The sequence below is a fragment of the Lytechinus variegatus genome, chromosome 3 (genome assembly GCF_018143015.1).
Source record: "Lytechinus variegatus isolate NC3 chromosome 3, Lvar_3.0, whole genome shotgun sequence".
Taxonomy (NCBI): domain Eukaryota; kingdom Metazoa; phylum Echinodermata; class Echinoidea; order Temnopleuroida; family Toxopneustidae; genus Lytechinus; species Lytechinus variegatus.
In genome coordinates this window covers 41,459,215-41,472,423 of record NC_054742.1, presented here as the reverse complement: position 1 = coordinate 41,472,423, position 13,209 = coordinate 41,459,215, and the positions used below count along the sequence as shown (strand labels likewise).

At 34.9% G+C, this 13,209-nt stretch overlaps 1 protein-coding gene across 1 annotated transcript in view; it reads right to left on the bottom strand.

Annotated features, from left to right (window-relative positions):
• The window catches only part of LOC121411045 (fibropellin-1-like), a 56,688-nt gene extending 43,704 nt beyond the window's left edge, over positions 1–12,984 (bottom strand). Inside the window, exons 1-6 of the mRNA XM_041603519.1 lie at positions 12,572–12,984; positions 11,364–11,619; positions 9,414–9,481; positions 7,201–7,335; positions 6,199–6,312; positions 3,624–3,734 (exon numbers count right to left, since the gene is read on the bottom strand). Coding sequence (XP_041459453.1) covers positions 3,624–3,734; positions 6,199–6,312; positions 7,201–7,335; positions 9,414–9,481; positions 11,364–11,619; positions 12,572–12,803 — 916 coding nt within the window. The 5' untranslated portion in view covers positions 12,804–12,984. The remainder of the gene's footprint in view (positions 1–3,623; positions 3,735–6,198; positions 6,313–7,200; positions 7,336–9,413; positions 9,482–11,363; positions 11,620–12,571) is intronic.
• Between the last annotated feature and the right edge of the window lie 225 nt (positions 12,985–13,209).

The following is a 13,209-nucleotide window of genomic DNA, read 5'->3' as shown; positions in this document are numbered from 1 at the left end:
CCTTTTCGACCAGTTCAGAACGTAAATTAAAAATTTCTGCTCACGCTATAATTATTTGTTAAATATGCATCTTGTTCAGGATCACAAACATTGCTAAATTCTCAGGATAAAATAAGTTTGCGCTTCGCGCTGGCACTATGTTTTTTTATAAGAAAAAAGCTAAGAAATGACTGCCATGTGTGTGTGTGTGTGTGTAAAAGAACATTGGAAACTCAATTGTGCCCCCCACCTTTGATGAGAGATTTCAGCCCATGTCAGCACCCCTACTGAAAAAATCGATCCCAGGGCCCGCAACATCTACGAGCAACAAACTTTTAATGTCCGTTGTCATCCGTTAAACGTCCGCTGTATCCTCTCTGCATCCTCTGGACATCCTCGCAACTCATATCCAATCAAGTTGAGCAATAGAATGAGGGAGGAAAGATATATGGAGCGTCTGTACATCGTCAGTAGCACGGAGATACGAAAGTTGTAAGCGTATTCATCTCGTATTAAAATGTATTCAAAACCCTCGGTAACCCCTCTGGAGCTGTCATCCACTTTCATCTGCAAGGTTTCCGATGAACATTCGTTTAACTGTTATATCCGCGCTACCAACTACCCACGCCCGTTCTTTTAGGTTTTCGCAAACTTTGTCCACTTCTGGTAAGTTCTGGAGCGGATGAATAGGTATGGAGCCACCCCCGATATTTTGCTGTGTCCTAATGAATACGTTTTGTGTCTGTCGGTCAGTGGGACCAGGCCTTTAAGGCCTGCTCAAGACGGAGTAGACCGATGAGTAATTTACTGGTCACAGCAGCGAGCTATACGCACGAGACGGACTAAGCATGATTAATTTGTGCGTTTTTATTATTTGATTTATTCATCGACACTTTCATAATTCAACGAGACCTTAGTACTCTAACATGTCCCTTAGTACTCTAACATGCCCCACTTTTTTTTTTTTAATATCAATGAAATAGTGTACATATAAATTGCATGCTATTTCTAACATGAAAGTGAGTCGCTAATGAATTTTACTTATGGTTGGAGAAATAAGGCTACATAGCTTAACGTGCTTTATTAGATTTTATGATTTTTACCTCACCCTGACTCCTTTCTCGTTATCACATCTAATTTGTACTACCTCGGTAAGCATTGATAGGTATGTCACAAGTTTGTTAGCCTGTTGACTAATTGATCATGTGATAGACACACAAGCTTTGTACATGGATTAACCAATATCAGTAAGTATCTGGTTAAGATAGGGCTTGGCAATCAAGTCAATAAAAATTGCTACATGAATTTCCTCTACTTTCTAAAAGCAAAGTTTAGGTCATTCGAATTTACAATAGGATATGTATATATTTTTGTACAATAAGTTCAAATGATGTTTTGTAAAGATTTCAAATTTTGCAAAATGCACAACTTTTCATGGTTGTGTTTTGAAGGTTTATTGACGGCTGGTCCACTAGCGTACCTACGGGGGCAGACTGCCCCCCGACGAGTCACAACCCATGTAAAGGGACCTATCCCTGCCCCCCCCCCCTGACGAGAAGTTGAATACCTCTTTTTTTTTTTTGCTTGTCAATTTTTTTTTTCTGCTGTGTAATGCTCTGTAAATCCTGTTGAGGACCCTTTTTTTTTGCTTGTCATTTTTTTTCTGGCACGAAATCCTTTATTTGTGGTTGAAGACCTTTTTTTGTCAATTTTTTTGCGGACGATTTTGCCCCCTGTGGAAAATCTTAGGTACGCTACTGGGCTGGTCTAATATCACTTGGTCTGATCTTCAGATGGGCTAACAACATTCGGGCTAAACCAACTTAGTCCAATTCTCATTTGGTCTAATGACCACTTGGTCTAAATAGCCATTCGGTCTAATGCCTAGTTGGAATAATCGTCGCTTGGTTTAATTTTCATTTGGTCTAATGTAATTTATTGTCATTTGGTCTAATATCAGTTCGACTAATTTTCGATTAGTCTAATGCTAGTTGATCTAATACCAGTTCGTCTAATCCTCAATTGGTCTATTGTTAATTTGGTCTAGATCTATATTGCAGTTGGTCTAATTTCCAGATAGTCTAACATTCATTTCGTCTACATGCCACTTGGTCTAATTTCTAAATTGTCTAATTACCATTTGGGATAAAGGTTTGTTGGGCTATTCCCATTAGACCTTTATACGTACAGTTTATTCATGTTATTTGTGTTTTTCTTTTCATTTTTTATTTTGAACACTGTGGAAATGTAATATTGCATTGTAAGTTGTCCACTCTAGGCCTTATGTTAGGGCTATCCATTTTCTTAAATGTAAATGAGAAATGAGAGGGGAAGGGGGTATTATTTTTTAAGGTATTAGCTTGTAGAATATATTAATGAATGTCAATGATAATTGCAATCTGGAGAATTATAGAGTGTTAGTAAGTTGAGTCTATATGGGAAATTATCAAATCATATTTAGGTCATTTTTAAACATTAAAAAACGGGGTCGATCATTAATAAGGGTTCTTTTCTCAAGTCACACTTTCTTTTTACATGAATATTATAATGACTTGTTTAGTGTGAATGATAATTTCATTGTTAATCTATGCAAATTCAACCGTTCATCTGCTGGTCAGATTGTTAAAGACAGTATTTCAATGTAATGAAATAGTGATTTCATATCATAGTTATTGATATACTATCATAACTATTATCACTGTTGTTACTACTACTATTACTACTACTACTACTACTACTACTACTACTACTACTACTACTACTTCTACTTCTACTACTACTGACTTTAATACTACTACTACTTCTACTGTTATCTTCATAACCACCATTATTATCTTTATTATCATAAGTAATGTTGCAATTTCCATATCTTTTATTTTTTGTGGTAGTAGTAGATTAGAATTAATGACATTAAGGCATTGCTGATTTCTTGTGTAAGCAAATATTAAAAGTAAGCCTACAAAAGTCATTCCGATTTGCATTAGACAATATTAAGTAAGGCTTTCCTTACCTCATCTGCTTTAAAGAGCCTTCGTCACCTTTGAGCTACAAATATCTGTTCTTGTGGTGCACCAATATAAAGGCCTACCTTAATACTCAACAACCGAGGACATTGAATAATGCTTGATGTTGATCATAATAATTAATTACAACAACATACTTATAGGGTTTACCACAACAAGGCATTTTTAAATGGTGTAAGAAAGAAAAAAAAATGCAACACCTGAAAATATAAACAAAAAAAGGAAGAAATGTGAAGAATTCAATGAGGTGGTTTGATGGATGATTAAACGATGGGCCGTCTCCAATCTGGTAAGAACTATAATATTATATAACTGAAAGTTGACTGAGAAAAGAAAGAGTCAGTTTAACATGATAGACAAAGTATACAATAAATATTATTCACTGTAGGACTTCTTCAGCACATATCTGATTATCCTAAAGAACATAATGAAAATATAGATTCAGACCTTCATAAAACATAGAGTACAAAGTTGAGTGTTTTTAATGTTTCCTTTATAAACTCTTAAATCTTAATTCCAACTTTCTTTGTGTTGTCTTTGAGTTGTCCGCTGGGTTACAACTTGAAGACATCTATATCTGCCTAAAAAAGGACGTAGTTATATCAATGATGAGCAACTTACCTATATTACATAGCGTTCCTGCCCATCCCTCTTGGCAAGTACAAGTATATCCATTAACTTCGTTCACACAAGCTCCGTTCACACAAGGGCTTGAGAGGCATTCGTTGAGTTCTAAAAAAAATAATGATATAGACAGAAATATTTCTTTGGAAAATATAGTGATGTATTAGTCCAGTAGAACCACAACATGATTGTCAAGTTGGGTATATATGCAATTTCTGTGCTTAAAATGGTGGTATTGTGTATCTTCTTCAAGAATCAGAAGGGTACCACCTGGTTTCGCTTATTTTCACAAAACAGTTATACGCACAACTCAGTGAAATGCAAATGAGACAGATGATGATGTCCCTCACTCACTATTTCTTTTGTTTTTTTATTGACTGAATTACACAATATTTCATTTTTTAATGATTTGGCAATAAGGACCAACTTGAATGAACTATATAGTATCAAACAATGTTAATTCCACATGTTCAGGGAGTAATTAATTGTTGTTTCACTTGACAATGAGGAGGAAATAAGAATATTTCGTAATTCATATAGGAAAATAAAAAAGAAACGGTGAGTGAATGACGTCATCAGTCTCCTCATTTGCATACCGACCAGGATGTGCATATAACTGTTTAGTGAAATTAAGCGAAATTTTAAAACATTATAACTTTCTTATTTTACATCCGATTTCGATGAAATTTGCTGTGCTATGCTTGTTGAATTTTTCTCTTTTTATTCAAATCAACTTTTGTTGGGGTAGACTTGTTCCTTAAATGCCATGAGATCCATATACTATCTTTTGAATTTTCATAGATTTAATAAATTTAAATAGATTTAATTTGATAGCAAACATCTCAAGTTTATTCAGTATAATAGAAAAGACAATTGTTTCATAATATTACCTTTTATGACCTTTAATGACCTTAAAATGACCTGTACATAGCCAAAATGTCATATAAGTAAATATTTACATTTGATTTGTCATAAGTTTTAATATGATACCAAACATGAGATGTTTATTATATAAAATAGAAAAATCATGATCTCGAGATTTGTGAAAAAGTGGGCGTGGCTTATGACGTCAATAGCAAAAAAATTTCAAGGGTGCCTAGGTGGCACCCATCAGATTCTTGAAGAAGACACCCTATACTACAAATCTGAGCAAAAAAAATCATATATACTCCACTTGACAGTTTGTCAAAATTTAGATCACGTCTACCTGACTATCATTTCCGTAATAATGAAAGAATGTGTTTGGTACAGGGTGTCTTTTAAAAAGGTAAGTGAAGTTCAAAGGTTAGTTATATCAACAATACATAATTTATCATTGTGATTTCTATTTTACTTAACTAAGTAACTCATCAACTTTATTAATTTGATACCTTGCTTGCGTGAAAGTTGTCAAGGGTCATAGAGATATGGTCCATCGATGGCAAAGGGTACAAACCCACCTTTTCCAAGTTTTAGGGTTTTTTATGCACGAAACCCATTTTTTAGTGAAATGCTATCACCTCTTTTCTTTTTTTTGTGAGAGACTGGCATTTACATATCAACTGCCTAGCTTCAATCTCTGTTGAACACGTCATTCATACCTACATTTTGCACCAACAACTTCAACGTTTTCACAGTAACTCCCTTGTCGCCGATGCACTGCTTTTCAAATCATTGCATTGCATGTTTGTGATGAAGAACATATATCTTAAGCTAAACATGCGCTCAACCAAATTTGCAGCTACATGTAGATACCAATTATGTGACATTCACTCGCAAAAAGAAAATATCAGAAGGTAAACGTTTCATTGATATTCGCAGTGAAAAACTCTGAAGAAACAAAAACCTTACGTCAACAAACTGAGTTCCGTGCATGTACATTAAAACCCTTAAACTTGGAAAAAGTGGGTTTTGTACCATTCACCTCTGTGACCCGTGATAATAGAAACGTATTCAGTGTGTCAAATTAAAGTTGAGGAGTTACTCAATTATGTAGAATAGAAACCACAAGAATAAATAATGTATTCTTGATATAGCTGACCTTTGAACTTTGTTTACCCCCCTTTTTTAGAAAAACCTTGTATATAACGCCCCGCGATAGAACACAGACACAGAATAACACCCCCCCCAAAAAAAAAAAGATAATAAAATGAAATAAATAGATAAACAAATAAATAAATAAAATAAAGTGAAATGAAATGAAATTATGAAAAAATGAATTATCATAGGAAATCCTCATGAGTGGCATTTCTCTGTTATGGCTCGAATAGAAATAATTGCACTGTAAATTCCATGGATGTTATTATAAAAACGATGACAAAGGTTAGTCAATTCTATAAATGAATTCAAGTCTCAGGTGATGCAATAATAATGATGATAATCATTACAGTGGAAGGGTCTTCAATAACGCTGTTTCTAAGCACACATTTTCAGAGTAATGTTTTCAAATTAATGATTGGACTCAAATAATTAATCTTATCAATAAAAGTGTAATTGATTAATCTAAAATTCGTAGCAAGGAATTAACAATTTTGATACTCGATCAGGATTAATGTGTAACCCCCGAATTATAGAGTATGATGGTTGCCCTTACCAGAATCGCAATTTAAACCTGTCCAACCAGTATAACAAAAGCAGGTATAGCTGGAACCTCCGCCGTCTGTACAATCTCCGTTAACGCAAGGATTGGCTCTGCATCCCTCAATTACTATGGATATAAAGAGATAACATATTCATGAAAAGCAAAATAAGATTTAAAAAGAGAGATCTTTATGGCAGAAGAGGATAAAATGTAAGAGAAGATAGTAAAAAAAAATAAAGTACTTGTTAAAAACAAAGTCTTTAGTTGCCCTTCACCACGGAAATCTTGAATGCCATGATTTACAGTTTAGAACTTCTCTATTATTCCTGATTCTTTGCTTTGTAATATTTGTATCGTAATAAACTGACAGTATTATTCAATTATTGATTATGCAACTATCATATCTTACCGAATAGCTTGGATGTTTCATACGGCCGAGTGGTCTATGGCGCCTAACATTACTATTGAAAGTCCGGTAAGGTACCTATATGACCTGCCTTGAGCGAGACATTTTGAATATGCCCGCCGGTATCACGGGAGCGCACCATCAATATTTTCGTCGGACAAATTCTCAGTTCCGTGATTAACACAGAAAAACAGTCAAACGCTATATAGGCCTACCCGAATTGTATAGCAGCTTAAAAAACATTTTTCATGCATAAACTCACCAATGTATCTCCTCTTAGAGTGTCACAGGTAAAGTTCTATGAAAATTGCATTTTTTTATTTTAAGAAGAACGATATCTACACTATATACCCTGCAAAACCAGCTGTGCTAATTCAACACCAGCCTGGTATCTATATCGGTCCACACCAGAGAGATGTTGAAACAACACCAGTTAAGAATCAAACTGATATTGGTTTAAAACTATTGGAGTTGCTTAAGTGCCAAACTGGTGTTAGTCTTACACCAAACCGGTGTTGTTTCAACACCTCTCTGATGTGGACCGATATAGATACCAGGTTGGTGTTAAACCTAACACCAATGTGTTAGTTTTGCAGTGTAGTACTTACGTGTTTGGCACGTGTCTCCTTCCCAAGGATCAGAGCAGGCACACGAAAAGACGACATTTTCAGGAGGTCCTGGCTGAACTGTGGCTGAACACAGTCCTCCATTTAAGCAAGGGTTGCTTGTTAAGCAGGGGTCCTCTGAAATTAGGATGAAATGTACATGAGGGCTGATCAATAGATACACAAATATACAGATCAATAAACAGGTATAGGACTTGATGAGGAATAGCTTCCTCTTTTAAAAAAAGCCACAGACGGAGCCCTTGAGCTCTTGAGGCAACTTTTCGTGTTTTTTTTTAATTTAATACATCGTTCCCTTGAATTATCAACTCGTTCCTTCAACTTTATAATATTAACGCGTGACCATGAAAAACTCAAGCCTAACTTAAGCTAAGAAAATGAGCTAGTGTGTCTTGGGAAAGACTTTTATGTCGAGGGAGCAAGTAAGACGAGGGAACGACTTTGTAAGATGTGGGAACGAGAAAGTAAATCATGTAATTGTCTTCTAAAAAGGTTAAAGCCGGAAGGAAATTTTCATAATGATTTCATTATGCATTAAAGCAATACCAAATCTTGAATCTACTTTTGAGTGAAATCATGGACAACAGATAATCATGCCACACATATCTTTGATAGTAATATTTTTACAAGTTCTTGCAAAATTATTGTTTGTCAATTATTTAACCATTGTGTAATATTCTTTGTGTTATATTTCACATAATTATCGTATTTCTGCTCCCATGCAGTACGATTTACGTAATAAGACCGCATCGGAAATAAACCTGTCCGGCCTCCAAAAGCTATTCTGTCAGTGAACTATTTTTCTTTTAATTACCAATCAATTAAATTTTATACTTCTTACATTTCAAGAAAAACATAACTAACCAAATAGATAAATAAACAAACATATGCATAAAATAAAGTAGATCAATCATTCCACTATAGTAGAACGGATTCCATAAAATTTATGGAAAAACTTAATTGTAATAAAACCGTAAGTATGTTTTTAGGTACTCGGCATATGTTGGCAAGACATAAAAACTTCACTTACGCATTCGTAAGTATGTTTTTAGGTACTCGGCATATGTTGGCAAGACATAAAGATCTTCACTTACGCATTCGCGAAACAGATATTCAAATGGTAGAAAGTGTTAAATATCTTGGAGTTTTTATTGATAGGGAACTTAAATGGAATGTTCATTTTGATCACATGTGTTCAAAAATTGGTAAAATGATTGGTTTCCTTGGCAGACTTAGGCGATTTGTTAATGAATCTAGTTTAAATTTAATATATTCTTCGGTTATCCTTCCACACTTTGATTATGCTGATATTGTTTGGCAATCTGCATCTAAAAAATATTTGGATTTATTGCAAAAACTACAAAATCGTGCAGGAAGAATTATTCTAAAAATCGATCCATATTTGCATACTTCATCCTCATACATCCATGACATCTTGAAATGGAAGACTTTAAATACCCGGCAAAAGGAACATATGTACGTAATGATGTTTAAAATTTTGAATAATTTCGCACCTGATTATATGAAAACACAATTTTCTCGTAAATCATACCCTTACTCTCTCCGTACAGAAAATCACCTCAGTCTCCCAAAACCAAAGTCAAACAGCTGTAAACGGACATTTTTGTATAGGGGGGCTACACTTTATAACAAATTCCCAATTCATTTATCGTCTAGTTCAACGATACAGTCATTTAAATCAAATATTCAATTGTATCTCGGTTTTCCATAATGATTTGCCTGTTGTTGCATTTTCTTTTTTTTGAGGGGGGGGGGGTGGGTAGTGATTTTTTCATTCTTTTCATGCATTCGATTAAGTTTTGTGTATATTTTGTATATTTGTTTTATATGCATGTATTTATGTTTTAAGGACCCCATGGAAGAACAGTGGTTTCTTATTGATACCGCTGAAATGGGCCATCCTCCATCTGTATGTTATGTTAAATAGATCATGTATATATGTTATCTTTTTATATGGAAATAAATACAATCAAACGGTTAGTAATTGTAGCAACTCATCTTTGCCTTGTCCTTTCCGATTTTGAAATGAGCTCCCTCAATTATTTCTTACATTGGACGTATGCGAAAAGACTATGATTGCATGACGCGAAAATTTCCGAGTTGTGCGTTTTTTCTTCATTAATGCTGCACCACCCATCAGCTTCTTCCTTTTAACTAATCATCTACTTACTTACCCCTGAAAGACAGACTAGCTGTCTGGACGTTTGTGTAAAACGTCTGATGGTCTATAACGAACGTGGATCTAAAATTGATGAAATAAAAAGAAAATAAAAGGAAAAAAATAAACAAGGGGTGGTGATTATGGGTTATGAACACTGTAAAAAAAATATTGGGTAAAATTTTAACCAGCACGATGGTAATTATGTGTCCAACCAATTTGGGGCAGTATTTTACCTAATGCGGAAAACATATGGGTCATGTGTCATGTTAGAGCATTGGACTCATAATCGCAAGGTTGTGAGTTCGAATCCCAACTCTGCCATTGTCTCCACTTTGATAAAAAAGGCCCGAGAGTGATATCTGTCGTCTATAACGTCAGCCACTATGACTGATTAACCTAGACGTAAAACGTTTCATAGGTAATTGGTTATATGCCAGCTTGGCGTTTACCAGCAAAAATGCTGTCCTGCCGAGTTCCTACGGGAGTTACCACAAACAGAAACAGATATTGTCCAGTAAGGTTAAAATTAAGCAGCAATTACTCTAGAATGGGCAAAATTTTCATCACACTGGATAAATAAAAATGCCCGAAAGAAATGCCAAATATTGATTGGACATATAACTACTCTCATGGAGTATTTTTACCCAATAATTGTTAGAGTGTATGTATGACATAGATCTACAAAAATACTCATATTTTACAATTTCTAAGTGCTTGCCAATGTGATGCAACATTAATTTGGCAATTTTTCCCCACAACAACTAATTATTTCTTATCTTTAACCCTTAATGTTCAAGAATAAAAAAAATAAAAATCTAATCAAGCAAATTACAGTGCTAAGCCAGAATTAGTACTTCCTTTCCTAAAGGTCAAGTCCACCCTATAAGAAAAGATTTATTTGAATCAACAGAAAAAAAATCAAACGAGCATGATGCTGAAAAATTCATCAAAATCGGATGTAAAAAAAAAGAATGTTATGACATTTTTAATTTTCGCTTATTTATATACACGGTTATATGCACAACTCAGTGACATACAAATGGGAGAGTTGATGGTGTCCGTCACTTACTATTTCTTTTGTTCTCTACTGTTTGATTATACAGTATTTCAATTTTTACCAGTTTGACATTAAGGGCAAAGTTAATTGAACCATATAATTTTAGCTCAGGGAGGAATAAAATTTTGTTTCACAGGACAATGATGCATGAGAAAATTAGAATATTTCATATAATAAAATACAAAAGAATATAATTGATGTCATCAGTCCCCTAATTTGCAATACCGACCAGGATGTGCACATACCTGTTTTGTGAAATTAATCGAAACTTTAGAATGTCATAACCCTTTTTGTACATCCGATTTTTGATGAAATTTTCAGTATTATGCTTGTTGGATAATTATCTTTGTATTCAAATCATATTTTTTTGTTGGGGTGAACTTGTCCTTTAAACAGACATACATTTATATTGCCTCTCATATGTCTCACATTTTAATCTGTCAATCAGCACCGGTAAATGTATTGATTCCCTAAAAATTACAAATGTAAATCCCGTTGTCAAAAAGGACATTCCACATTGAATAATCAATGGGAGAACAAACTTTATAAGTTTCCTAGATCCTTTTCATATTCTAAATTAAAACCGATGTGGATTAAAGAAATGTTATATTGACCAGGTTTTAACACAAATCTGCGATAAAATTGCAGATGCAATTGCACGTAAAGAACATACATTACACCAAACTAATAATAAGAACCACCCCTGGCTGTCTACCTACATTATTCCCTTCCACCCTCAACTCACTTTCTCCCTTTTCGCTTTTTACCTACTTCCACTCCCCCCACCCTCTCCCCCTCTCTACCACATCGTTCTTCTTCCAACTCTCTCTTTCTCCATCTTTGTCTCTGTCTCCATAATCACCCCTCCTATTTCTCTCAAGAGGAGAGCGTTCTTTGAAAACTCACATAAACCGAATTTCTCCATAATTTTCAGCAGCTCTCCACAAGAATTCCGTCAACGTGTCGGCACTTTTATCAGCCGGAGAGGCATGCGTTACCATGCGATTTGGGTCACTCGCGCAGTTCCCATATCGGAAACCAGCCGGATGACCTGTCCAGATTCCGACGGCAGGGGCATCTGCCGAATCATTTGCCACCGCTTTCATTGCAAATCCCCTGTAGTTTATGGATCCAGGGACATCAGGGTTCCGGAGTATCGTCACTGCAAATCGGAATGAATGGGGGGGGGGGGGAGCTATGACATAAAATTCATCATCTTCCAAATTCAACGATATAAGTATGCAATAATAACAACAATGATAACAACATCAATACTAATACTGATGATGATGAAGAAGAAGACATTAATCAAATCCCTACAAGTTGAACATGTAACTGACCACATGGCAGTAATCTCGATTCCTGGTTACAAATGTGTTGATCCTAGATCGCCCCAAAGGAAAAAAAACATTGGAAGGCACTAATTAAACTTGGCATTAAAATATTGCTGAAAAGGCCGAAAATGTACACATTTTTTTTTTACTTTTGCCCCCCCCCCCGCCTCCAAAACATGGATCGGTTATTTGGGGGAATTTGGGTGTAATATAATTATGGATACGTCATTTCAAAATACTATAGAGACCGTGAATGTTGCGACCACTCCTTATTTTAGTATCAGTTTAGTCTACCTGTCACTGACACTGTCACCGACAATTTATTAGTTTTTTTATGTGTTTACACTTACATTTGTATATTATTATAAGCTTTATCCTAAGGCATAATACATGTATCAGAGCTTGCCAGAATAAAGTTAGAACTCTGACCATTTATATACTACTGTATACTTCACTTACATACATATTTCGTTGTGTTCACCTTGCATGTAAATAACTAAAGTCCGGGAGCCAGTTTCTTTCATGATGACAATAATGATATTCATGCAGTTATACAAATTGAAATAATGGTAATAACAACATAAGATTGATAATAAAATAACAATAACGGAGAAGAAGAAGATGATGATGATAATACTAATACATTGATGATGATGGTCATGATAATAACAATATGATGGTTATAATGATAATTATGAAAAATAATAGTAATAATAGGCCTAGAAAGTATAACAATTTCAATAATAATGAAGATAATTATGATAAAATTAATCGACATACCTGTTATAGGATTATCTAAATCATATATATCCTGGTTTCCTCTGAAGATTAGGTATGGCGATGCTGTTCCTTGTTGGGGTTGAATCTGGTTACCAGCATTGTCAACATGTCCTGGTAAAAGATCTGAGCACGCCGAGTCTGGTGGCCCGGATGGGTATCCTGCGATAAACGTTCCGCAGCGAAAAATGGCCGAAAATAGTAACCCAGTCCATAATTTCAGGAGAACCCCCATGTTCAATCGAATGACACGAAAACACACTATTTCAACGTGAACATTACTTCATGTACACATCACTCTCGAACAGTAATGATTTAGACTTTTCGACAGATATTTTTGTTTTAAGTTAATATGACCGGAACGTCCACACCCAAAAACTTTGCGAGTGCAATACGTAAAATATACTCATTTATAATTGTATGAAAGCAACAACCCATCATGCATCGCAGGTAGTGCACACACAATGATCTCTCTCTCTCTCTCTTCCTCCCTACACATCTCTTCCACACATACACGTTTCAAACACACCCCAACAACAACAATAGTTCTGTAACAATGAAAAAATTGGTAGCATATTTCCCTTTGTCACTTTTTTGGGCGGACTATCCATGGTTGGATGAGTTTATTGAAACGCACCTAC